The sequence below is a fragment of the Ctenopharyngodon idella genome, chromosome 24 (assembly GCF_019924925.1).
Source record: "Ctenopharyngodon idella isolate HZGC_01 chromosome 24, HZGC01, whole genome shotgun sequence".
NCBI classification, from domain to species: Eukaryota; Metazoa; Chordata; class Actinopteri; order Cypriniformes; family Xenocyprididae; genus Ctenopharyngodon; species Ctenopharyngodon idella.
The window spans coordinates 16,754,371-16,782,072 of NC_067243.1; the positions used below are offsets into that span (position 1 = coordinate 16,754,371).

Consider the following 27,702-nt stretch of genomic DNA (forward strand, 5'->3'; position numbering starts at 1 on the left):
TAAAAAATGGTATCGGTGCATCCCTAGTCTTTACTACCTTTCTGGACCTTGAAAGTGTTGATTATATTGTTGTCTATGGACGAGTCATATACCTCTCGGATTTTATCAAAAATATCTTAATTTGTGTTCCGAAGATCTTATGGGTTTGGAACGACATGAGGGTGAGTATTAATGACAATTTTCATTTTTGGGTGAACTAACCTTTTAAAACTCATCTATGATAATTAAAATGACATATTTAAGTGTTTTTTCTTCATGTCTTAAAATAGTTTGAATGTATCTCTACACTTTTAGTATACGCAGAGCCATGAATATACAAATTAGTTCCCGCCCCCACTCAATCACACCAGCTCGGACTTGCTGATCCACTCGATCAACTGTAGTAAATGCTACACAATTACAACTGGAAACGGCATGATTCAGAAGAAGAGGAAGAGCGAATTATACAGGGTCGGCTAAAAGTCGTTGTATCAGAATGGTAATGCATTTATGCATCACGCTCTACAACGTCGGGCACATAACGGTAATTGATATGATTAGCTTTTGGCTTGACTACATTATCAAACAGCTAATAATCTGTTGCTGATGTTACACAAACCATGTTCCTGTTCACCAACTCAGAGTCAGAAATCTGCCTTCTAAAAATCAGCATCCTTAGAAAAGCTTTGAAAGACATCTAGTTCATCATAATATACATCATTTACATAATTCACCCGCATTATTGCTATATGTACCCGATTTTTACTGAATGTATATACCCTGTAATCAGATAAATTAAATATTAATAAATATTTAAACATTTTTAAATATAAATTAGTGAAAAGTGTGCTTTAAAAGAGTTCTTTCACAAAGTACACAGGACCAAGTTGCAGGAACACCCATAATAAATAATGCATAATATTTTCCACCTGCATCTTCCAAGATACATTAATTTTGTGAAGATGCAACAATTGTTTTAAAGCTACGACATAATTAACTTGTTGGCCTGAAGCTGCTGTTGCCGTAAGATAAGAAGTGCATGACTAAGAGGTAACAGGATACTCTACTTGATTAAATTAGCCAGTAGTGCCCGGCTCTAAGTGAGGTGAGCAAAGATACACCATAACAATTTGTTAACATTGTCTAAAAAGTTTTTTTTTTTAAATATATAAATACATGTAATGATGATGTAATACATACACAGTCCACTGTCTTGAAAATTTCATGCAGCAATATAGATGTCAGATTTTTTAAATGGCTCTAAACACACTTCTGTTTATTGTCTGTACCACCAAAGAGCAATTTCATTATTCATTCACTTTATTGTGGCAGTGCAAATTTTTAGCACACACACTATCATAAAACAGTTTATTGCTTTCTTTCAATGCAGTGTATCTTAATTCAAATAACTCTTGTATTTCAACACATCTGAAAGTATCTCTTGCACATATCTCAGGGCCGGATCGTCTCTCTGCACACTAACAGCATCATTATACATTCTGGCCAGTCAAGAGCTGCTAGAAATGCTTCACATCGCAGAACAAAATGACCAGATGCCCAAAGCCATTTCCACAAGCTGTACTACACAGCAAGAGCATCTGTAACCGTGACAGATAGTGCTGTGAATGGCTTCTAAAATGCTCAATCAATTCTGGTATTACTCGTTGCATAAGGGGTCTTTTAGACAGCATTCTTGGATATAATATTCCATACATATACATCTTAATATTTTGCAAAGCCTTATTCATTCCGTGACCGTCATACCTTCAAAGTTATTTACAGTTATAGTACTTTTGTATTATTTTTTTTATATTACTTACATTTCATGTCTGTACGTGTATATCTTTATAGATTCAAAAGTTTGTAGTCATTAAAATGTTTTTGAAAGAAGTCACTTATGTTCACTAAGGCTAAATTTATTTGATCAAAATACAGTAGAAACAGTAATATTGTCAAGTATTGTTACAATTTAACAATTTAAAAGATTAGTTGACCCAAAAATGAAATTTCTGTCATTAATTACTCACCCTCATGTCGTTCCACACCTGTAAGACCTTCGTTCATTTTCAGAACACAAATTAAGATATTTTTGATAAAATCCGATGGCTCAGCGAGGCCTCCATTACCAGCAAGATCATTTCCTTTTTCAATGCCCAGAAAGGTACTAAAAACATATTCAAAACAGTTCATGTGACTACAGTGGCTCAACCTTAATGTTATGAAGCGACGAGAATACTTTTTGTGCGCCAAAAAAAAAAAAAAAAAAACGACTTTATTCAACAATATCTAGTGATGGGTGATTTCAAAACACTGCTTCATGAAGCTTCGAAGCTTTACGAATTTTTTGTTTCAAATCAGTGGTTCGGAGCATGTATCAAACTGCTAAAGTCACGTGATTTAGGTAAACGAGGCTTTGTTACGTCATAAGTGTTTCGAAATTTCAATGGTTCACCACTGGGGGGCGTGACTTTGGCAGTTTGATACACGCTCCGAACCACTGATTTGAAACAAAAGATTCGTAAAGCTTCGAAGCTTCATGAAGCAGTGTTTTGAAATCGCCATATTATGAAGTAATGAGAATACTTTTTGTGTGCAAAAAACTAACAAAAATAAGGACTTTATTCAAATGAGCCGGCGTTCTGACGTAGAACCCGGAAGCGCTCGCTGTTTTTACTACGTCAACAGCGTAGGAGACTGACATGGAAGAGAAAAAACTTTGAATAAAGTCACGCAGAAAAAGTATTCTCGTTGCTTCATAACGTTAAGGTTGAACAACTGTAGTCACATGGACTATTTTAACGATGTCTTTACTACCTTTCTAGGCCTTGAAAGTGGTAACTATGTTGCAGTCTATCGGAGGCCAGAAAGCTCTTGGATTTCATTAATAATATCTTAATTTGTGGTCTTAAGGGTTTGAAATGATGTAATTAATGACAGAATTTTCATTTTTCGGTGAACTAACCCTTTAACTGTTTTCTATTTGAATATGTTTTAAATGTAATTTATTCCTGTGAAGCTAAACTTCCATCAACCATGCAGATTCCTGTGCTATCAAATATGTTCATGCCACTTTGCGTTTCCTGGATCTCATAGACCTTGTTATCTGGCCTCCTCCCTTTTCATTACACAGTTTTCAAAGTAGACTAATTACACCGATATGGGTCAGACCGACCTTATTCCCTTCAAAGCGATTATATTAAGCGCATATTTCAGATGAAAGACATCAGAAGTTAGCGAGCATTCAGCTAAATTCATGTTTCCAATATGTTTGTAATTACTTCTGCCTTTTCAAAAGAGCAACAGTGAATCACATTTAATTGTTGATTTCTTATATTTCTTACACAATGGCCACTGGAATATTTTAAAGCTATTTTAAAACCCAGATATTCACCCTGATCATTAATGCCAGACTATAACTGCCAAACAGCATTTATTTTTCTGAGCTCAGTCCATGAATCCCTTGAAAGTAGGAATGCTACAGGGCTAATGTCCCAACCTCCGTCATTAAACAATATTGTGACCTGAGAGGGCAACCCAAGGCTACAGAATGGAGAAACAGAAGGTACGTGTCCTGGCCGTCTAAACGCTCCATCTGCACACATTCGCCTTCCTCTCCATCACACTCTGAGCAGCTTATGGGACAGGACAGCTTGCTGGCAAACCCAGGAAATATATTTTATTCAATTTCTCTGAGAGTTTTTGCAGCCCTACGGGGATGGTGACACAAAGAGCAAGTGAGGCTGAATTCGATGACCTGGCTCAGCCTGGAGTCGGAGCCGGTCCTGAGGAGAGCGAGGCGGAACGTGATCCGCCGTCCAGGCTGGCCATCTGTCTGACCACAAGAGAGGCAGAAAATGGGCCACCATTGAGTACTTCGATCAGAAGAGACGGATGTAGAGCAGCAAGACATTCTGAAGTTTAGCATGTACATCAAATCCATTGGATTTCAATCACTAATAATTGCACATGAATTTGTTAAGGAATGGGAATCATGAAGAATTTAACTATTTGGGTTCTGTTAATGTTTTTTTTTAGTCATTTTAAGGAACAAACATTTAGAGGGAAAAGCAGCAACTGCATTGCTAAATCAATATGAGTCACTTCAATTAAAATGCAGCATAAATGCAATCAAATAATTAAACAACAATGCTAAATAAAACAAAAATCTTGCCGTATTTAATGCATTAACATTTATAAAACACTGACAAAACTTCAACTGCACAGTGTTATTTGAATAACCAGTCAGTAGCTACTGATTTAAGTCTCACAGTTAGTTGACGATGTAAGTGTTTGACTCACTAAAAAATAGACTCAAAGCCATTTGTTTAGGAATTGGACTGCACTAGTTTTGCTGTATGTTCTGGATTCACTATAGCTCACAAGAGTAATTAGTTCGGGAGTCGGACTACACTGGTTGCACCATGTTTTTAATTCATTAAAGAACTGGCTCACAAGACTAATTTTTTCAGGAGTTGGACTACACTGGTTGCTTTGTAAGTTTTTTATTCACTAAAAAGAACAGACTCATAAGAGTCATTCATTCAAGAGTCGGACAACACAAGCTGTGCGGTATGTTTTGATTCACTGAAAAAAAAACAGCTCATAAGAGTAATTTATTTAGGAGGCAGAATGATTCAATTCAGGGGACCTGATACCACAACTTAAATAAATCCATGGTTGCTTGCAAGTTAAAAATTCTAATAAATTGTTTTAATTAAGTTGCAAACATTATTTTGTAGAGTTCTGTTAACTTAATAATGTTGATCATTACATTAACTTAATATTGTCTGTAATTTAAACTTAAATGTCTGCATTAATTGCTTTTTTTAAAAAATAGGTTGTAGTAACTTAAAGAAATTGTCTTGATAACTTCAGAAATGAAGCAGTGGATTTCTAGTTCCCAGCATGCTTTGCATAGGACTGGATAAGTAGAATAAATGTTGAAATTAAGTGTTAATTTATTTGTTTTTAGTGAAGGGAGAGACCTGTTAGTGTTTAATGCTGTTATGTTTGACATTTGAAAAAGTTTCTGTAATGTTGTTAAGTTTTTGTGGTTACCATTGGGCTTCAGAGTAGATACATGAAGGGAAACACTACACACATTGTAAACACTACACTAGCTGCATTTCCATTACAGATTTGTGCAAAACTTTTGCAATATTTCCTAAATATCGATAAAAAACTATTGTGAAATGACGGCGTTTCCATTAACTGATGTTATGCGAATAAAACTTCTCTTTTTTTCCTCTCGCGATAAGTCATTCCAGAAATCATGGCAACGGATGTTAGTAGGTTTACGTATATCCCAGCCACTACACTAGCCTTTATATTTAATCAAAGGAGACGAAAAAATTGTTTCCATTGCAGTTTTGCGAAATATTCCTTTTTCGAATTGCCTGAAAAACCACCTTGTATGAGCTTAAAAACTTTTTTGAGATATATGGGAGTTTTTGCGAAATTGACGTGTTTCCATTAAGTGTATTTTCAATTTGCAGTTTCAATTTGCGCAATTTAAAGGGTAATGGAAATGCGCCTACTGACTCTATAAGCAATGACTGCTCTAATGCCAGTGACAAGTAATATCTTACTTGTTCATTAATGTTAAATAAGTTATGTTAGCATGTAGGGCTGCAACAAACGATTATTTTGATAATCGATTAATCTACCGATTATTTGGAGCGATTAATCGATTAATCATCTATTATTACACTGATTAATCAGTATGCTTTGTTCCACTAGCAATTAGTTAAAATACCGAGTTATATTTTAACTAATAATTAAAACAAGGAAATCACTTCAGCTTTTGAAAGTGTATTTTTAATGAATTTGTTAAAAATGCTGTTAAAATGACGTACTGTTTTTATTAAGTCTGGGAATTGTAATAACTTTTTAATAAGAGTAAAAATATGAATATGTAATATTGTGCAAAAATTTCTGAAAAATGCTCCTCTCTAGATTTCTTCTTTTTTTTCTTTTTACTAACTATCGAGTTTATGGTCACTGAATGGCTTTCCTGAGGTAAATTAACATTTTGTGACATATTTGTTTGTAAGCTGTTTTATTGACGGTCTTTCTGCGGTTGAAACTCTGATTAAGTGATTACATTAGAGCTGGATTCATTTCAGTAAATTGTACTGTATCTTTCAATATACTTTTTAATATTCATTCATGTTTATTTCGTGCTGTAAAGGCGCTACAGCGATCTGTCACGCCACATTAAAGAGCGCCAAAACCACATGCATTGTTTGAATCCCGTAGTAAAATTGACAGAATTTAAAAGTTAAGACTTTGTTTTATATCAAAAGTAACCTGATCTGTCTTATCTGTCAGGCGCACTGTCTGTGTCCTCTATGCTCTGCTATGTATCTTTCACTGCGTGAGAAAATGGACGTGTGGCGAACAGTGAGTTTGAATGAGAGTTAGTGGCCCTGTATGACAGCATTTTTTGTAGTTATGCTAAACGTTATGTTTTATGCTATGTTAAACTCCCACATTTTATGGGTTCGACTTCGTTTGCACTATGCACTCCGAAGCGGCGTGTCTTCTTCTATTGGATTCGATCCGGGAGGGCTGCATTACAGTATTGCGCTACAGCGCCCCACTGGTCAAACCGCGTTATTGCAGACCCTTCAAATAGATCATATGAGATCAAAAGACTATACGACAACAAAAATATTTGTCTACAATTTTTTATTGTCGATGTTGTTGATAATGTCGACTAATCGTTTCAGCCCTATTAGCAAGTGCTAAGATAGCTGCTGATTTGAACTGAAATAGATAAGATTAATAGGTTCCAGGGCTGCAACTCTGGTAGTTTGAGTGACTATTTTTTTTAGTAATCAACTTAAAAGTTTTTTGTTTATGCTACAAAGGAAGTTCTTCTAACTCAGTGTAGCATGTTGGTCGAACTTAAATTCACTCAAAGTTGTCATAACTCAAAAAAACTGATGCAAACTGTTGCGTTAATTTTTTTTGTTGAGCCAACACATTTTTTTAGAGTGTACGCTATATTTTTTTGTGGTGTAGATTTAGTAGCGGTGTTGCGGCGGCACTGAATAAATAGTATTTTAGTATGTAGTAATATTTTAGTACAGTGTTCCGTCCGCAAGTGGAAGAACTGTTAACAGAATATCATTTGGTTGACTCATTTTTCCTTTTTTAATCTTCCCATCTCAATATACTTGCCTTTGCAATACATTTCTTTCCAACTAAAGTTCCGGGAAATGTCTTTCACAATTACAAAGAACAGAAGACTGAAATCATCGTACATTGACCCCAGTGAGGCACTGAATAAAACTTATGACAAACGTACTGACATCCTGCTCCTTTAATTAATTGAATCCAAATGGCTACCTCTCAAAACGTCAGGCCTAATCAGATCACATAAAACGGTTGAGAGCGCATAGGTGTTATATTCACAACAGTGGAAATGACCGAGCTGCTAAGTGAACCACTCACTGGTGATGAATGCCATTTTGGCTGCTCTTCTCATTAAGAGCTGTTATGTAAGCATCTGCTGGGTTAAAATGTCCTGCCGGCGCCATGACGACAGCAGATGAGACATTCAAGTTGACAGATCCTGTCGCCTTTTTTAAGGAACATTAAATACCCCACTGAAGCTACAAGACACATAAATTAATAGATCAGACAAAGGTCCTGAACGTCTTGGCAACTCTTAGAAAAAATAATCAATGAATTTTTTATGATCTGCGTGGGATATATTACACCCGAGTGCATGCTAAGTACCCAACTTGAGAGGCGCGTACCATTACGCAGCAACAAAGTCGGTTTCAATTGGCATGTTACTATGAATATCTCCACCAATCTGAAGTGCTTCAGATGTTAGAAGCACTTGATGCCTCCAAGATGCCACTGATGTAACCGAAACGCAATGGTTTCAGACTTCACAGAGACACGTCTGAGCATTTGAATCACACATGTATGCCAGAGTAAGCCTTACTCAGTGACAAACAGCTAAAACACAACAAGGCATCACAATTCAAACAGCCCCATTCTATCAGACTATGATGATTTACAGTCACAGTCTGACAATACAAGACCACAAATACTACAGAGACTTAAAAAGATAGTTCATTTGATCACCCTCATGTCATTTCAAACCTGTTTGACTTTCTTTCTTCAGTGGAACACAAAACAAGCTGTTCTTGGCATATTCATGACAATTACTGATGAACGAATCATTCTTTGGAGTCAGATCTTAATGAATCAGTCTGATTCAATCACTCAGTGGACTGATCCAGTTCTTGAGTTCAACTTAACCCAACACAATGATCCAGTCACAGCAGTGAAGAACAGTGAATAATGACTTAAATTTCTTACAGAAATTTTATGAGAATTTTATGGTGCTTCTGAACCCTTTTTTGACATTTGAAAGCTTCAGTTTTGATTCATTAAAAACAAGCTAAGCCTTCAAAATTTCTCATTTTGTTCACCACAGAAGTTTTCAGACAACACGAAGGAGAGTAAAATGGTTAGCTGACAAAGTTAACATAGGCTCATTGGAAAAATGTGCTTCTACCTATACCTACATTATTGCAAAACTCCAAAAGCGTGCCTATACATACAATTCACTGCAGTTTCCATCTGAAACTTTTATTATTTTCATACAAATTATTATTAAAAAAGACTTTTCACATACTTCCTTAAACTATTCTAAGCTATGACCTTAAAACACTTTTACCATAAGATGGTTTGTAGAGGTGTGAATCTTCACTTTTTTCCTCACGATTCGATTATGATTCAGAGGGTAATGATTTGATTAAAAAAAGATTCATTTTTTCATTTAACATCTATTTAACAAAAGCATTTAGGTAAGAAATAATACCTGAAATGTAATAATCAAATGTAAAAATAATCACTACATAGTCTTTAGTGAAATAAAGGATTAGTTCACTTCAGAATTAAAAGTTCATGATACTTTACTACTCACCCCCATGTCATCCAAGATGTTTATGTCTGTCTTCAGTCAAAAAGAAATTATGGTTTTTGAGGAAAACATCCCAGGATTTTTCTCCATATAGTGAACTTCAACAGTTACCAACGGGTTGAAGGTCCAAATTGCACTTTCAGTGCAGCTTCAAAGGGCTCTACACGATCCCAGATGAGGAATAAGGGTCTTATCTAGTGAAAGCCACGCATTACGTAATCACGTTAAAAAAAAGGTCACGCGTGACGTAGGCGAAAGTACCGATCCAGTGTCTACAAAGCGAATGTGCAAAGACTAATCCAAACGGCCTTTACAAAATAAGTTAAAACAGCGATGTCGGACAATTTTGAAATTGGAGGAGAAAATGAGATGGAGTTTTTCGCCCTACCGCGGTACTTCCGCCTATATCACGAGTGACCTTTCCAACATGATTACGTAATGCGTTGCACATCGAAGAGCTAGTGCAAGACGAGCATTTGTGGTTAAAAAGTATATAAATTCTTTTTTTTTTTAAGAAAATGGCCGATCGTTTCGCCAGACAAGACCCTTATTCCTCGACTGGGATTGTGTAGAGCTCTTTGAAGCTGCATTTAAACCGCAATTTGGACCTTCAACCCGTTGAACCCTGTTGAAGTCCACTATATGGAGAAATATACTGAAATGTTTTCCTCAAAAACCTTAATTTCTTTTTGACTGAAGAAAGAAAGACATAAACATCTTGGATGACATGGGGGTGAATAAATTATCAGGAAATTTTAATTCTGAAGGGAACTAATCCTTTAATTACAAAAAATTCTTACAAACGGTCGTCTGCCGGAAGCTAGTTAATTTAGTTTATAAAGTTTTAAATATGGATATTTTTCTTACAAAAACCCATCGCTTCACTTCAGAAGGCCTTTATTAACCCCCTGGATTACTTTTATGATGGATGGATACACTTTTTGGGGCTTCAAAATCATGAGCGCTTTTCACTATCATTATAAAGTTCGGAAGAGCCAGAATATTTTTAAATATAACTCAGATTGTGTTCATCTGAAAGAAAATAGTCATTATACACCTAAAACCCGTCGCTTAAAATCCATCACTTTAAAGCTAAATTATTCAGTCAAGAGCGGTGAGTGATTCCCTCTTTTCTTTTGTTGCTTGAATAACATTAATGACAGGCAGCAGCAGGTTTCTTATATTAAGACCTAATGCATGAATGATCTTTTAGTCAGACCCCCCCAACTGTTTACTTTCACTTAAGACCGCCAAAGTTTATGTAATATTTTGACATAATTCTGTGTGCTTCTGACCGTTCAAGCACGATACACCTCTAAAGAGAGCTGAATTTAGGATCGCATGCTGTCTGAGAGGCAGCTTTCTGTGCGCGTGCTTCGGGTGTGTGTCAGTCAGCATGAGTAATGCAGATATTTTCATGGCTTTATTGCACTATAATACGTCTTACACTTTATTTTCACATTCATCTGTTCCGGATAAAACTGAACACGCTTTTAATGCCAATCACTCTGCAAGTGTCGTGAAAAGTGCAAGAAGCGATGTAATATTTTGCGGAAATATCACCACAGGCACATTTATCCAATGAGGTCCAATTTGGACAAATTTGCTAGCCACTATGTAAAAACAGCATCAGGTTGGCCAAAAAAACAATGTCCATGCATTACAGTATATCACTGCAGAAATTAAACACTGTGTGACAACAAGTGCTAGTTTGGTATCATGTACATTAGCCTCTTTAACTGGAATGTGCCAACGGCCTTTCAAAGTCAAGCTGTCAAATGGCACACAGCTGGGAGTTCATGCAACCCTGCAGAGTGTGAAATGGAGGCAGGTCTCACAATTATCAGTTCTTCTGGGTAATTAAAACAGAGTCATTTGAGTCACTCGAGATACCTCAATCTAGTCTCTGCTAGCTTGGCACGTTAGTTATACAGGCAAACTGCCATTATGTAAATGTATATGAAATGGTCTCTTTTCACTTATAGAATACAGCCCACTGTGCTTTCAGCAGAAATGGCTTTAAAACTTTTTGTTGCTAATAATTTGGTGGGCCTGCTGGTAAATGCTGGCCATGATGTGCACCACACAGAGCTAAATGATCATCTGTCAAAGCATTTCCTAATCTATTCAGAGAGCTTGTGAATAATCATAATAACTAACAGGACTTCAAGACACTGTAGGGACATTTGCTGTTCTGAATGGATTCCACACTCCGACACGGACAATTATTCTTACATTGGCAAAAAAGAAAATAGTGGTTCTTTGGGTAATTTTCAATATGTCTTGCTATTAATCCATGACATTGAGCTGTGAATTATTCAAACGAATTTCAGTATTTCCACAATCACTTTCTCATTAAAGCAGAGTGCTAAAAGGAATGAATGTTATGCAGAATTGAGGTTTTCAAATGCTCAGGGTTGTTTCATTAGAAACCTTAGGATGTAAGACTGAATGAAGTTAATAAAAGAATTTCTTTGTGCATGTTTCACAAAGAAAACTTTTCAAATATATATACACCGATCAGACATAACATTATTACCACCTTCCTAATATTGTGTTAGTCCCCCTTTTGCTGCCAAAACAGCCCTGACCCGTCGAGGCATGGACTCCACTAGACCCCTGAAGGTGTGCTGTGGTATCTGGCACCAAGATGTTAGCAGCAGATCCTTTAAGTCCTGTAAGTTGCGAGGTGGGGCCTCCATGGATTGGACTTGTTTGTTCAGCACATCCCACAGATGCTCGACTGAATTGAGATCTGGGGAATTTGGAGGGCAAGTCAACACCTCAAACTCATTGTTGTGCTCCTCAAACCATTCCTGAACCATTTTTGCTTTGTAGCAGGGCACATTATCCTGCTGAAAGAGGTCACAGTCACCAGGGAATACCGTGATATCTGCAACAATGCTTAGGTAGGTGGTACGTGTCAAAGTATCATCCACATGGATGGCAGGACCCAAGTGTTCCCAGCAGAACATTGCTCAAAGCATCACACTGCCTCTGCCGGCTTGCCTTCTTTCCATAGTGCATCCTGGTGCCATGTGTTCCCCAGGGAAGCGACACACACTCCACGTGATGTAAAAGAAAACGTGATTCATCAGACCAGGCCATCTTCTTCCATTGCTCCGTGGTCCAGTTCTGATGCTCACGTACCCACTGTTGGTGCTTTCGGCGGTGGACAGGGGTCAGCATGGGCACCCTGACTGGTCTGCGGCTATGTAGCCCCATACGCTACAAACTATGATGCACTGTGTATTCTGACACCTTTCTATCAGAACTAGCATTACCTTCTTGAGCAATTTGAGCTACAGTAGCTCGTCTGTTGGATCGGACCACACGGGCCAGCCTTCGCTCCCCACATGCATCAATGAGCCTTAGCCTCCCATGACCCTGTCGCCGGTTCACCACTGTTCCTTCCTTTAACCACTTTTGATAGATACTGACCACTGCAGACACCCCACAAGAGCTGCAGTTTTGGAGATGCTCTGACCCATTCGTCTAGCCATTACAATTTGGCCCTTGTCAAACTCGCTCAAATCCTTACACTTGCCTATTTGTCCTGCTTCTAACACATTAACTTTGAGGACAAAATGTTCACTTGCTGCCTAATATATCCCACCCACTAACAAGGTGCCGTGATGAAGAGATAATCAGTGTTATTCACTTTACCTGTCAGTGCTCATAATGATATATATTTAACAAAATTTTGTTAAAATCTTGCTTATTTGCAGGTTTAAATTAGATAATTTAACATTTAAATCTAGTGTAAATGAATAAATATTTCAGCTTGGGGTAGAGGGTGTCCACCCATAGAAACTTTGTACATTTTAGTGACAGCTCTGTTCTAAAAATTCATACAATTAATTTTATTGCACTCACAACCCTGTCCTTGAATCACTATGTCAGAGTCTAACCAATCACATATCTTGTTTAGCAGTGCTCTGTCCTTGACACCAGTATTACAAAATGCAACAAAAGCCTTTTTTTCTTTTTGTGGCATTTTATTAGACTTCCTGTCACACTGATAACATTCACTGCCTTGTATTAAAAACTGTAGAAAATTAAATGACTAGCAACAAAAACATGCTCCAAGAAAACCGGGGTCTTTCAGTTGCTTTGAAATTGAGCTATTTAATGCACGGCCTTTTGTTCACATGGACGGCCGTGGGCTGTGCTAGTAATTGCATTAGCAGGTGACCTAGAAGTCGCCAGGATGTTCATACGAGTGCATGGGCGGCCTCGGATGGCCATGCTAATCGTCAGAACACCATTAGAAATGGGCTATATGGCAGTGAATGTCCCTCAGGTGATATAATGCATTATTATGTGTGGGCTCCAAATCTCAAATCTGTGTCTGAACCATTAACAGGCTTTGCATAAAGGCAAAACTATTTTTTCCTCTCTATAGAACAGCATATTTGTTGATTTCCTTGCAAAATGAATGACTTTGGCCTCATAAATCAAATGTTACAGCTCATTGCCTCTAATTTCTACATGCAAAACACAATCCTGGAGAAAAAATGATGATTACAGCCTCATCCAGCTCCACCACTTCTGCCAAACAAATAAAAGCACAAGATGCTCAAGAAGAAATTACTGTAGTGACCTTGCAAACATGGAAGCAGAATATACAGAGTGCACTCAAAGGCCAATAAATGCTAAAAAAAGGGGAGAGAAACACAATTATGTGACATAAATTTTGACACATAAATTATGTGGCATTTTGTAGAATAGTGTATTGCTGTTCCTAAAATGAGAATGGCATAAATTAATTAGGACTTAAAATATTTAATTAAATCAAGTGCATCATTTGCAGATTAATCATAATAACCTCAATTAATTGTACATCAACAATCATAACAAAAATGACTGATTTTACAAAATTATATATAAAAACAAGTCAATTACACACACACACACATTATATATTATTTATTTATTTATTTTTAGATTTAAGATTTATTTGATCATTTAATGTACTGAATAATGATACCAGACGTTCTTCAGTACCGGTACTTGCTGATAGCCAGCTTCTTTAAAATGTTCCCGTGAGTGTTTGTGGAAGCGCTCTGTGAAGAGCATCAAAGGTTTCTATTTACAACATGTTTTTGCAGTGCTGAGCTTTGTAGCCAATCACAGACATATCGGTTAAGCGGATGAACACAATGGCCATTCAGATGTGTTTAAGTCAGTCAGAATCCGCTCAACATCACACAAAACGGCAGAGTTTTTGACGAATCCTTTCATTATAACCAACTAAGTATAAACACAATGTCAATAAGAGATTCATTGCAAAGCATCATTGATTATAATGGGAGTTTTCACAAAAGTGCAGCTTTGTGTACTTTGGGTTGTAATTGATAGCTTCTGTGATTATAATGGCAGAGATCTTTGCTCGCTTTATGTATATAATATATATTTTTCATGCTGCTAACTACACATTTCAACATTTCAGGAATTTGATTTAAATGCACAATTGAATCTGACTGACAGTGATAAGTGCTATGGACAGAACAAAACAATCTGATACTGATTGTCAAATAATCTGCATTAAGTCTTATATATATTTATTAGAAAAATACATATTAGAAAAAACTGAATACATTTAAAATGTCAATCACATTTATTAAGATTTTTATTTTATTTTATACTAAATAATCTACTGTAGTACTCTAATTTCCTATGATTATTAGGAGCATGGAGCAAGTTGCTTTTTTAAAGTGTGACTGAAATAATTAATCAATTACAAGCTCTCCCTCCCTCTCATGTCAATTCATTAACAGGTGGCCTAATGCATTGAGTGAGCTGTCAGCTTTAGTCTTGACAGCCCAGCACAGGTCCCTATTACACACACTAAAAAAAAGTCAAAACTCCACCATCTGTGATTCTTTTGAGCTACTTATTTATTTAAATAAAAACATGTTACATAAATGCCAGATCAGAGAGTGAAATGTGACAGAAAAATAATTCCTATTGGCCATGTTTACAAAGTGTCTGCCAAGTACTGCCCTACAATAAATTATCCGGTCACAGCACGACACATAAGACCGACCAGAACTCATATGTGTCATTTACACCACTTTTGCCATGGTTTATTTTGTTCCCACCGATTTTTATAAAATAGCCTGCAGCTGGGATGTGTCTAATAGTCATAATTTATATTTCATAACAGATATTTAGATCCACTGACTTTCAAAAACCAGAGACAATATAAGAAGTTATAAGGATGAAGTTATAAAACTGAAATAGTTGAAAACTTGATAGTTGAGTTCAAATTAAAGGTGGGGTAAGTCATTTTTCAAAAACATTGGAAGTTAGTCGGGCCGACACCAACAACAAACGTGTAACCAATCAGCATTAGGGGGCATATGACGGTCAAGGAGACACTTCGAGCAAGAGGGAGATTTGAAGTAAAACTGCAGAAAGAGAGATGAGACACAATACAAAAGAGCTCAAAAGAATATCACTGGAATGAAGGGTTATGTCTGGGCAAGCGCTTTAGGACCCGCGTTAATATTAGAAAAGCTTTCCAGCGCTGGAGAGAGCAAAGCGGGAAGGCCTGAAAACAGACGCGGAGGCTGCTTTGATTCCGCTTCACACGTGAGTAACACTGGGTTTGATTGTCTGGAGCTGCTGTGCTGTTGGCGACTAACAACAAACTCTTGTTTGTATTTACTCTTGTGTACTGTACGTTCATTTTTTTGTGCTTCCTTGTCGTTCTTTATCTGCGCTTTATTTTTCGTGAAGCATTATTTTGTTGCATGTCAGCTGTGATAAACAGACATCCACTCTTGCATTGCGTGTGTAACAGTGGCTAGTGAGAGTTGTGCAGGTAAACCACAGCACACTGGTGACTGATCGAGAATTCAGTCTTTAGCGTCATTGTTAGTGCTCTCGCCTCGCCTGCCAGCAGCAATCGGGCCGGGGTTTGAGACCAACTCGGAGCAGGGTGGTTAGGATTGGAGGGTGAGTTTTGGAGGCGAAGCAATAAAGAACAATGTCCAACAGCGTTTTTGAAAAATGGCTTACCCCACCTTTAAGCCCATTAAATAGATTCCAGCTCTAATATCCATGGAAGCTTGTTTCCACCACAGAATAAAAAAAGGTAACTGTGACTTTTATTTAAAAATTCTGACTTTTTTTTCTTGCAATTGCAAATTACTTTTTTCAGCTTTGTGAGTTACAAACTCAGAATAGTGAGCAATAAATTCTGCAAGGCATAAACTTGCAATTGTGAGAAGAAAAGTCAGAATTGTGAGTTAAAGAGTCGCAATTACCTTTTTTAATTGTGAGTTTATGTCTCGGAATTCTGACTTTTTCCTCTCACAATTCCGAATTTATATCTCACAATTCTTATTCCATGGGGGAAACAATCTGATTGAGCCACATTTGAATCTGTTAAATAGCCATATACAAACATGATGTGAAAAAACATCTTTTTTGTGTGTGTTAGCAAACCGCATGACATTTCAACTTTTCCGAATGCATCAAGACATTCATACGGGCCTTTTTGCAAACACAATGGCTCTCCAGCTTTAGCACCATGATAACAAGAGACAGCTGCACTGATCTGTTTTCTGCTTCTGTTCAGGAGGCATTATTGTCCTGATGCACACAACTTGAGCATATTTGTCAGGATGCTGTGTGGCGGCGCATATGTGATTAGAGTTTTAAGATGCAGCTCCTGCTGTGAGCGATATACTGTTGCACTCTCTAACCAGTGCAAAGGTTAATAAAGTCACAGAGAGACATTTGAATTCAGTCCCTCAGGTGCGCCTGCTGGCCGAGCCATGGCCCAGTCTCTATGAAATCCTCATGGGTCAGTGTATGAGATGTCCAGCTATGACAGACAGTCGCCATGGTTTGTTTTCTGCTCTATGACGAACCTAAAGGCTCTTTCATTCTTTTAGTTGAGTAGCTAGTGTTTGCTCTTTTCATTATGTATGTATAAATACAATATCTAATACCTAATATCTAAAAGCATGCGCAAAATGTAGTAAGCCTACATATGCGCAAAATCTTACTCATAGCCGTGCGATATGGCCGTGATTCAGTCGTAGGTATTCTCAGCGTGCTGATATACAGCCATATCGCATGGCTACAAGTGTGATATTGCGTTTATACAACAGATCGACGGCACAAATGTGTAAATAAATAAGAAACAACAATGGACTGTCTTTAAAAATACTCTTTTATGAGGAACTACTTCCTTCCGCCAAGGATTCAAATCTCAAGTTGACAGTCTAACAGTTGAGCCCAAGCCTCCGTTACTAATTCTAAAACGTCACTTTAGAACTAGTAGCGAAGAAACGTTGAGTCGCTTCATTAAAACTCACTGTAATATGTAGGGTATTATGAGAGAGAGATCGTCTGAGCGAGTGTATTACCTGCATCTAGCTGATATTCTTCAGGTCAATCTTATATTCATAATCACAAAATCAGTTTGAATGTCCGCTGAGGAAAGCGATGTCTTTGGCTTTTTAACATCAGGCTGTCATCACTCCCATGACAGCGCTAGTCAATGCATTTGTCAGTTGCGTTTTGTAAGATGTTGTTTAAAGTAAAATCAACGTCCTTGTTTCCTTGTTTTAGTCCATTTCAATATAAAAGTCTTTGCGACTGACTGACTCGCTCATAAAGACAGTCTTTGCTGCCATCTAATGGCGTATTAATGTAACTTTCACTGAAGTCAAAATCACTAACGGACTCTTTCTCAATACCAAAAAATATGGCATGTTATTTATATAAAATATTATTTATTGAACAACAATATTTAAATTAACAACAATAGCAATTCTAACAGTATTATATACAGTATATAACAGTATATAAGAAGTAAAATAGGAAATAAACACACGCAAACAGTTCAGTCAAATGTACAAAAGCAGCACTCTAGTTAGTACAGGATTTAATTTCATTGTAAATATAAAGTTATGAAACTTAACATAGCCCTTAAGCCAAATCTATTAGCTCTGGAACAAGTAATAGATTAATAAGACCAAAGACTGCCCGTTTGATATACCCAAAACGAATTATACCTCATGTTTAAACACTATCTACATAAGAGCCAGCTGCAAATTCCCGAAGGACTGGCCGAGATGAAGCTGTTCTCTGCGGGTACATGAGCGCTAAACAGTTGCTGAAGGCCTGGAGCTCACATCTCTGAAAAGCATAAGCGTCTAAACAAATTTTCAAATAGGCGCTATGTTTACATCGTATATCTGAAGTCTAAACAACTATATTCTCGCCTAATCAACTCTTAAAACTACATTCCATTACAAAATAACAGTAGTATCTATAAAATTATGGTGGGTTTGCTCGTCCGCCATGGCACTCGCTGTGAGAATGCTGAAAGCGGAGTGATTCAAACTGTGAAACGGTTCCCGTCGCGATACTGGTAGAATATCGCATGGCTGGAAAGACCTCTCAGCCAATCAGATTCGAGAACCAGAAAGAACTGTTGTATAAATGTGTACATTCTATATATCGTGCAATCAATTAACTCAATAGACATGTTATAAGATTTGCATCTGGGTCTATTTTGCTAAAACTACCAAGAACAAAAGCATCAATTTCTCCAAGCAAGACAAATAAACACGTTTAAAGAGCTCTCTTTTATTCAGTTAGCTAGAGTAGTTTAATTTTATTTGTTGCCGCCAAGTAATAGCTAGAACAGCCTCAGGAGACTTAACATGCTACAGGTTGTCTGTGATATTCAGGGAACTGTCACTCATTCAAGCAAGGACATCTCAACCGCACACAGTATTTGGTCTCGCTCGGTTAGTCAAGGGCAACTGACTCAATTTTTAAGCCTGGGTCATTGGCTCAGTGAGTGTTTCCTTAATAGCTATTCAGGAGCAGCACTAGACGACCGTTTGCTTGGCTAACGGCACACAACAAGTGAACATACAGACCTAAGTGCTATCTAACGTGTGAATCAACTAAGGTGATTCTTTCTAATGAATCAGTCTCAATCGGATCAACAAACTGAATCAGACAATTATAAATTTGTATCTGCATCTGTTGTCAGATTTCAGTAGATGCAATCATAAAGACAAATCACGCTGTCATTTATTCCAACCTCCTCCCTCAACTCACATCTGACTGGACGGTGGAATAAAACTGAAATAGTTTCAAGCTCTGAAGATTACCAAAGCTCAAGCTTGATTACGGGCTGTTTTCCGGACGACAGACATCCATGAGACAAGCTGACAAATCAGTGCAGCCGGATGCACCCTAAATGGAGCTCACTGACAGAGGGGAAGAAAAAGATATATCAGGAGCTGACCTCATCATGACACAGGCAAACAAGAGCTACAAAAAGCAGTTCTGAAGCAAACAGAAACGCCTCTCACGCATTAGATTAACCATAATCCTGACCCCAAACATGACTTAGGGGCACTTTACACGCTTAGCTTGTGATATTGCCTCCTTTCGTGTAGAGCCGTTTTCCTGTTGAGCAAACACAATGACGCCTGATTCAGCTCAAAGCATGTTGCACAAGTAGATTAGTATAAAATTAAATATTGCATTCTGTGTTGCATGTAAATGACAAATAATTATTCTAACAACTCTAATAATTTCACTTTTAAAGGGGACCTATAATGCCCCTTTTACAAGACATAATATAAGTCTCTGGTGTCCCCAGAAAGTTTCTGTGAAGATTCAGTTCAAAATACCCCACAGATCATTTATTATAGCTTGTCAAATTTGCCCCTATTTGGGTGTGAGCAAAAACACACCATTTTTGTGTGTGTCCCTTTAAATGCAAATGAGCTGCTGCTCCTGGCTGGTTGCTCAACAACAACAAAGCTGGAGAATCTTGTGCAGCCAAAATGACGATGTTCAGCCTTACATTGTTCAAACAGGAGTCGGACACTGATGGAAAGACTCAGGAAGAAGTTACAACTTTTAGAATGTAACTGGACATTTCTGAACAGTTAGTGGATAAATTTGAAAAGAAAGACTGCTTCACAAACAAGGGTCATTTCAATGTTGGATTTGCACAAAAGATTAACATGCCGGCACATGCTAGTCGATGAGCTGAATCAACTCCACAGCAACTACACAAATTTATCCACTAACCAGTTGCATTCTTAAAGTTGTAACTTCTTCCTGAGTCTCTCCATCAGTGTCCGACTCCGGTTTGAACAATGTAAGGCTGAACACCATTACTGACAATCACCATTTTGGCTGCGTGAGATTCTCCTGTTTTGTTGTTGTTGAGCAACCGAAGCGCGAGCTGTTAACCGTTTCAAGTGTGAGTTTAAAATATGCTACCTGACCCCTCAGAGTGAGTTTTTTTAAGGTGACCTTTATTTTAGAACGTTTTAGAACCCTTATTGTTTCAATGGCGACGCGTCATGCGTGTCACGTACGCTGAACGCAGCCACAATAACGTATGACAGATGGATCGCTATTATTTTGTTTTTCCTTTTTTATTTAAAATATTCATAAACTTGCTTACCATGTCATCAAATATCTGATATTCCGATTCTCAAATATGTGTGAGTGTGTTTTGTCGTTTAAAAACCTTTATAAATGATATATATCTTGATCTATAACGAGAGATGGACGCTGCCATGTTAGTTTGCGCCGCAGTCCTGTCAGTTGGATTTACAGCACGTGAATTCATCAGTTTCTCCCGAAATATATGCAAGTAAGTGGCTGGTGAACTGGAAGAATAATAGAGTAAACTTTATAGTTACTTAGGCCCATTATGTGTGTCTGATATGAATAAATGTCATTCAAATTATATTTGAATGGATTGTTATTGCTGCTTCCACTGATGTCTGACATCAGTGTGTATTTTATAAACTCTAAATGTATTGTTTTACTGGTGCTTATGCGTATTTAAATGTCTGAAACCTTAAAAGAAACATTATGTGGCTGAAAACACTGCATAGCTGTGATATATGGCAAGAGCTGAGCGCGTCCGTCTCGCAGCCAAAAATCTGGCAGTTATGTGACGTCGCTGAATGTTTTAAATCCCATATGTGGGACCATACGCCCAGGGGCACAGAAATAAAAATCCCACATGTGGGACCGTTAAAACTCCACCCTTTAATGGAAAGCAGGCTGGGAGCAGCAGCTCATTTGCATTTAAAGGGACACACACATAACAGGCGTGTTTTTGCTCACACCCAAATAGGGGCAAATTTGACAAGCTATAATAAATTAGCTGTGGGGTACTTTGAGCTGAAACTTCACAGACACATTCTGGGGACATCAGAGACTTACAGTATATTACATCTTGTAAAAGGGGCATTACAGGTCCCCTTTAAATCCACAATTAATGGTCTGATTTCTACAACTTTCACATAGTGATAATAATCGATATCGACTGATATGAAAATTTTATCGTGAAAATTTTTTTTTCAGCCATATCGCCCAGCCCTACTGCAATGTATAGTATTATGAGAAAAGTGATTTTTTTGACCTTGGATGCATGTAAAAAAAAAAAAAAAAAAAAAAAAATTGTAGGAGAACTCCAAAACAAAAATAGGAACCTTTAAAATAGTATAATGGGGCACAAGATACATTTAGAAAATAGATAGACTTATTATTTAAGTGGTTACCATGTACCCTGTTCATAAAAACAAAAAAATATTTTTTCACAGTAAGACTGCAGTAAATAAACTGCTGGTAATACTTTATTTTCACTGTCTCTAGACTCAGCACGCCTTGCCACCACAGAGACAACTCATTTAATTATCAAAATCTGATTGGTGTCTGATCAATTGACCCTTCGCCGGGAGTTTGATTGACATTTGTCCGACAAAGCAGTCAGGAGTTAGAAGATTTTACGTCAGTGGACTTGAACTTGAAAAATGGTGTGTATTTACATCTTTCCACGTTTTAAACAACATTCCTTCTCATGTTCATTCATGTTTATTTGATGCTATAATTTAACTAGTAGGAAGAGATGATTGGTTCATGAGCCGCTTGAGCTGAGGCGCTACAGCAATCTGTCACGACACATTAAAGAGCCACAAAACGGGCTTTATTGTTCGAATTTCTTAAAAAAATTACACAATTTGAAAACTGGGATTTTGAATAATATTATAAGTAACCTGCTCTGTCTTGTCTGTCGACGTGTTGTCAGTGTCCTCTTTGCTCCGCGATGTATTTTTCACCGCGTGTGGCGTGACAGCGCCATGGCTTGTCGGACAAAGCAACAGTAACTAAGGGGGGCGGGTCTTTGCGAAGGGTCAATTACTCACCTTTAATTAACTACAACACATTTAAAGAGCCAATCAAGACATTTTGAGAAAAAACACAGACTGAGGAAGCAACTTTTTCAGTGCACAGTCTTAACGCTCCTTCTAACCTCCATGTTATCAAGTATCCTCTTCCCACTTCACTCCTTCCTTTTGGCATTTCTCCTTCATTTCCCATCAGCAAGTAAAGCGCAGTGTTAAAACGAGCCCTTGTGTGTCTTATCCCATAATGAGAGAACCGTGGACAAAAACACCTTTGATAACGATAACAATCTCAGGTGGTATTTAACAGAGGCAGTACGACAGAACAACACATGCCCGTGGGGTGCGTGTGCAAAAACATCCAGCGTTAATTGTCAGGCAAGTGCACCGTAATGAGACAGTCCAAAATAAATTAGCGCGGTAACACTTGGCTCGAAAGTATGACTCATGAACTTATGAACTTGTGAACAGGGCACGAAGAAGAAAAGATAATAGTATGAAGGCGGTATTTTTATAGCACTCAGACACCCTGCTGATCTCCAGTGCAGAGCTGTGTGAAAATGGGAAGAGAACGGGTAAGTTATAGCACTGCTGTTCAGATGTACAGGAAAACTCAGCAGCTGTTTGCACAGCAATCACCCATGAGCATTCAAACAAGACTCTACTGTATTTGCCATAAACTGGATCCAGTTATTGGCCACGCTTTTGAAGGCTTCAAAGAGGAGGGAAGCATGTTTAATTGGCCATGTACAGATGGAAACCGTGGACTCACATTTTAAGCAGTGATTTTTGCTGGGAAATATGTGGAATGGATTTTATTGTGGAAAAATGTATCAAATGAAGCTGTACTACATTTGAAAAAAAAAAAAAATGTAATTAAAATGAGCCACTTGCATTACCAAATTGTCAAGAAGGTTTTGCAAACACACTCCTTGCATGCTATTGGTCATCCAATTTGGTAGCCCATCGGTAGCCCCAAACTCACACCATTGGTTGAGTCAATGTTACTGTTGTTGGGCATATTTGGGGTGTTCTAACAAACAGACCAATATTTTCATAACATTTCTTTTAAGGAAAGTCAGATCATTTAGTGGCCACATTTGGCAGCTCCAGCAGCCATTTTGGGCATGCAAGACCAACTCCTATCAAATATACTGAAATCTCAAAAACTGCTTGCCAAACTCACATTTAAATATCATGAACCGTCCCATAAATGTTGTTTCTTATGCACAAATAGCATTAAAAAAAAACATATATTTCTAGCCAATGTGCATGTGTTGTCCCAAGCATGCGTCTCAGGATACTGACTGTTTTTATGGGACCCGGAACTTCTGAAGGCAGCAACATTGATGTGATAACTTTACCGATTCGTGATTGGCTCTTTTATTTAAAAGGCGGGACTTAATTAATCATATTGCGATTTCTCCCATTCATAGTAATGAGGGCACCAAGCTGGTATAGACAAAGTCTTTAGTCATAGTCATATAGGGTTTGCACGTGTGGATATTGACCGACAAATGGTTTACTTAAAGGATTAGTTCACTTTCAAATAAAAATTTCCTGATAATTTACTCACCCCCATGTCATCCAAGATAAATTGTCATATACAATATGCTAGTGCAAGTATATAACAATTAGTTCAAACTTTGACCTGTGGAGGGCAGTAATACACTTAGCAGCGTCTACATTGCCGGAATTCTAATAGAGAACAAGAAAAAGAAGAGAGCTAGTTCAAGACGAGCGTCTATGGTTGAAACGTATATAATTTTAAATTTTTTTTTAGAAAATGACCGATCCTTTTGCTAGATAAGACTCTTATTCCTCGTCTGGTATTGTTTAAAGCCCTTTGAAGCTGCGCTGAAACTGTAATTTTGACCTTCAACCGTTTGGGGCCAATTGAAGTCCACTATAAGGAGAATAATCCTGGAATGTTTTCATCAAAAACCTTAATTTCTTTTCGACTGAAGAAAGAAGGACATGGACATCTTGGATGACATGGGGGTGAGTAAATTATCAGGAAATTTTTATTTGAAAGTGAACTAATCCTTTAAAGTGCATAAAGACATATATATAAGTCAGGTGAGTTTTATAAGGGTTGGACCTAAACTCTGACAGTGGCCCTCCGGGACCAAGTTTGCTCATCCCCGAACTAGAGTCCCGACTGTGAACACAGGAAATCTCACAAAATCTCTCGCGGTCAAATGTGACTTCAGATTAAACAATCATGGCGGAGGACCGGCAAGAAGAAATTGTGATAATAGTGTTTGGACTGCTTTTTACAGAAAAATTGTAGAAAAGAGAAAAAGGTTTGGCATGGTCCACTTGACCATCTACAGAGTGCGTGTGTGTTTGTTCTCGGGGTTCCCTCCACACAACAGGATTTCTGATCGTAAATATTATTCAACAGGTTGGATAGGCTATTTATGATTTGAGATTGGTGCAGACCCAATGTTCTTCCGAGCAGATTCCATCACTCTTAACACACATCACACCACAGGAAAATCTAAGAAAATCTGTAGAAGCATCAAGATAATCAGGACTTTAAGTAGGATTATCGGAAAGGAAGAACTGGGTCCAATATCGACCCTATTATCTTGTAGTATGTGGGTGCCTTAATTAAACTTTAAACCTAATTTTTTTTTAGATATACCACTACACATTAGACAGACATAATCTAGGTTTCCATCGAAACGTGAAGTGAATCTTTTCAAAGTTTGGAAAAATTCACAACAAATGCGAATTGTGAAACGTGGTATTTCCACATTGACCTTCCACTAACCAATGTTCACATTTGCTAATTGAAACTGGATTAGAGGGGAAGAATTGGCTACATTTCTTTCTCTCGGTAAGACAGCACATCAACACTGATGCTCATGCCAACACAAACCGGAGGTCTGGTCTCAGTCTCTGCCAATGACAATGCAATCAGACAGTTCAGATGGGCGTGAAAACCGGACTCTTCACTTTTAATGGATTTCGGAGAAATAAGACTCTCTGGCAGGAGCCACTGACTCAGTCATCGTAAAACTAGAAGAGACTCCAAGCAAATCTGAGCCGCTTTGATTATTTCTTTCTCTGAGACTTATGTCTTTGACTTATGCTCTGAAAGTACAGAATAAAAATACTAAATTAAAGTATTTAAATTAATAAATTATTGTTATCATACTAAAATAATCAAATAATAAATAATCAAATAATAAAAAGCACATGACAAATTTATTTTATTGAAGAACATACAGTTTTTGAATCTTCTGGAACAACAAAATGAACTCTGGTTAAATAATTTGACAAAACTCTCTCAGTTTCTGTCAATAAAAAAAATTCTGTTAATAAACAAGTATATTTCTCGTAGTTACAGTAGAAATACCAAACATATCTTAGCTTATATGGGGGGAGGCGGGGGGCTTCCAATCAAAAAGGCTAAGAACCACAGTAGAGTCCCCAAATGAAAATGCAAAAACAGCAGTTGTTTTCAAACAGGTTTCTCTGAATATCCCATCCATCTTCCATCACAATGTTTTGACAGGACCAGTGCCACAAAGTATACACTTTTTAGGGAAACCAGTCGAAGAATGGCTATGGTTTTCTCTGTATATTTTAAAATCCAAAAAACACACTTCACCTAAAATAAAATACTTAAATGACAAGTGAGAAAGGCATCACAAATGTGGTATGGTATATTCTTGCGAAACAGTAGCATGATACACTCAATTGCTTAAGTGCCTCACCGTGTAGGTGTGCTGGGTATATTTTGATTGACATTTATGGCTTCACTATGACTGCGCTGAGCAAGAAGCGAGCTTTAAGACCTTGAGCTCAGCACAGGAGCTGTACTTAAACTACAGGCTAACATATCCCATAAATCCAGCCAAATGCTCCTCAACAAGATTAACGCATGCATTAATACTTTACAGAAATACAATTCCTCACACAAAGCCTGTTAAGGCATAAATGGGAGTTTATTTTGGAGACAACACCCCCTTATTTCATTCCAAGGCCAGAATTTTTAACACTACTGAATCAGATTTACATCAACAGTACACTAATGATGATTAATCATCCAGGATGAGAGGCTGTTCAAACTGTTGTAGGTTATCATCACTCCCCAGCTGTCCTGTTTGAGTTCAGCAAAGCAACACGATGGCACCAGCCGCGGGACTGATGTTTACGTGAGGACTTTGCCAAGTGCTAAATTTATGCCCCCCTCTCTAGCTGCAATAAACCTGAGTTTACACTGCACCAGCTAAATACAGAGATCTGTTAGGGGCTGAATACAGTCCAGATAGAGGTGTTATATAGTATTATGATCGGTATCCAATGCATCTCTATAAATATATGATTCATGCATGTGGGTGTATATAGAAACAGAGCCATTAAAGAGGCTCATCGGCATCTGAAGTGCAAAGCCCCTTTAAACCTGTATTGATCTTCATGTCTACTGCAAGTAGGACTGTGATAGAAGCTACTGTAAAGAGAGAACATGCAATTAATTATTATAAATCATGTGCTGTCATATAAAAACATCATTACCTTTTATGTGCTGGTTAACAACACTCTCCAGCCTGTCCAGTCTCTCTATAATCCTCAGGGTTTCTCCTCTGTTGTCTTCATCAAACTTTTTCTCATGCGTCCTCCCTGCAACTTTGACGTTGCCGTTATTAGACACATAATTGGTGATCCATCCGACGTAGAGCAGACACAAAATATTGGTCATGCCGCTTAAAATCACACACGTGGACACCAAAGTTTTGGTTCTCCTAGTGCATGCCATCGCAACATCCCCACGTGCGCAGCGCGCGCAGAAACAGGCACAAATCCTTTACGCTTTTGGCGGCGGTTCTGCTCTCATACAGCCCGGCGGAATGATCTCCCGTATAACGTTTCGGCTTTGCGTCTCCAGCACATCTTATGTGACATGAAGCTGCAGCTGTTCGGATAGGTACGGATGTCTCTCGCTCTCGTCCGCACTGTTTGACAGCGGGTTTACAGCTCGGCAGCACGCGCACGGCTTGCTTGACGGCGTCATGAGCCAGGGGGACACGCGCACCATGTTGCAGCGCGCGCTGCTGTTGACAGCCAATGAAGTTCAACAGCAGTAATGGTTGAGGCAAAGTGGTTTTCTCTCAGATTTTACATTGGACATAAAGTGGGGGACACAAAATTATTTACTATACAAAAATGTCGTTGGTCAAACATTGAAATGTATTAATGCTATGCTAATTTTTATTTGCTAGCTTCTTCCAAGCGCCAAAATAATTGGACGCACGGCTCTTGACAACAGTTATGAAACAACGACAGAAACGTTTTCTCGGTTTTTAAAACGGAAAATCTATTTGTTTTGTAATCCTATTCAATGTTCATGGTGAACATTTATGTTCATATTTCTATAAACATAAGTTTAACACATGCTGTGGACGGTACGCCAGCCTTGTCTGCAATAATCATGTAATGTCTATTATCCTTAGTTGAGGACGTTTCTCACCAAAATATGCAATTAATTTGTCATCATATCGTGTAATAATTTGATTTAAATATCAATATCAATTGGTTTTCATTTTTTAAAAAACATTTTGGTTA

At 37.8% G+C, this 27,702-nt stretch overlaps 1 protein-coding gene across 1 annotated transcript in view; it reads right to left on the bottom strand.

Annotated features, from left to right (window-relative positions):
• Positions 1-27,180, bottom strand: part of galnt18a (UDP-N-acetyl-alpha-D-galactosamine:polypeptide N-acetylgalactosaminyltransferase 18a) — a 71,923-nt gene extending 44,743 nt beyond the window's left edge. The window contains exon 1 of the mRNA XM_051884689.1: positions 26,656-27,180. Within this exon, the coding sequence (XP_051740649.1) occupies positions 26,656-26,896 (241 nt within the window). The 5' untranslated portion in view covers positions 26,897-27,180. The remainder of the gene's footprint in view (positions 1-26,655) is intronic.
• Positions 27,181-27,702: the final 522 nt, after the last annotated feature.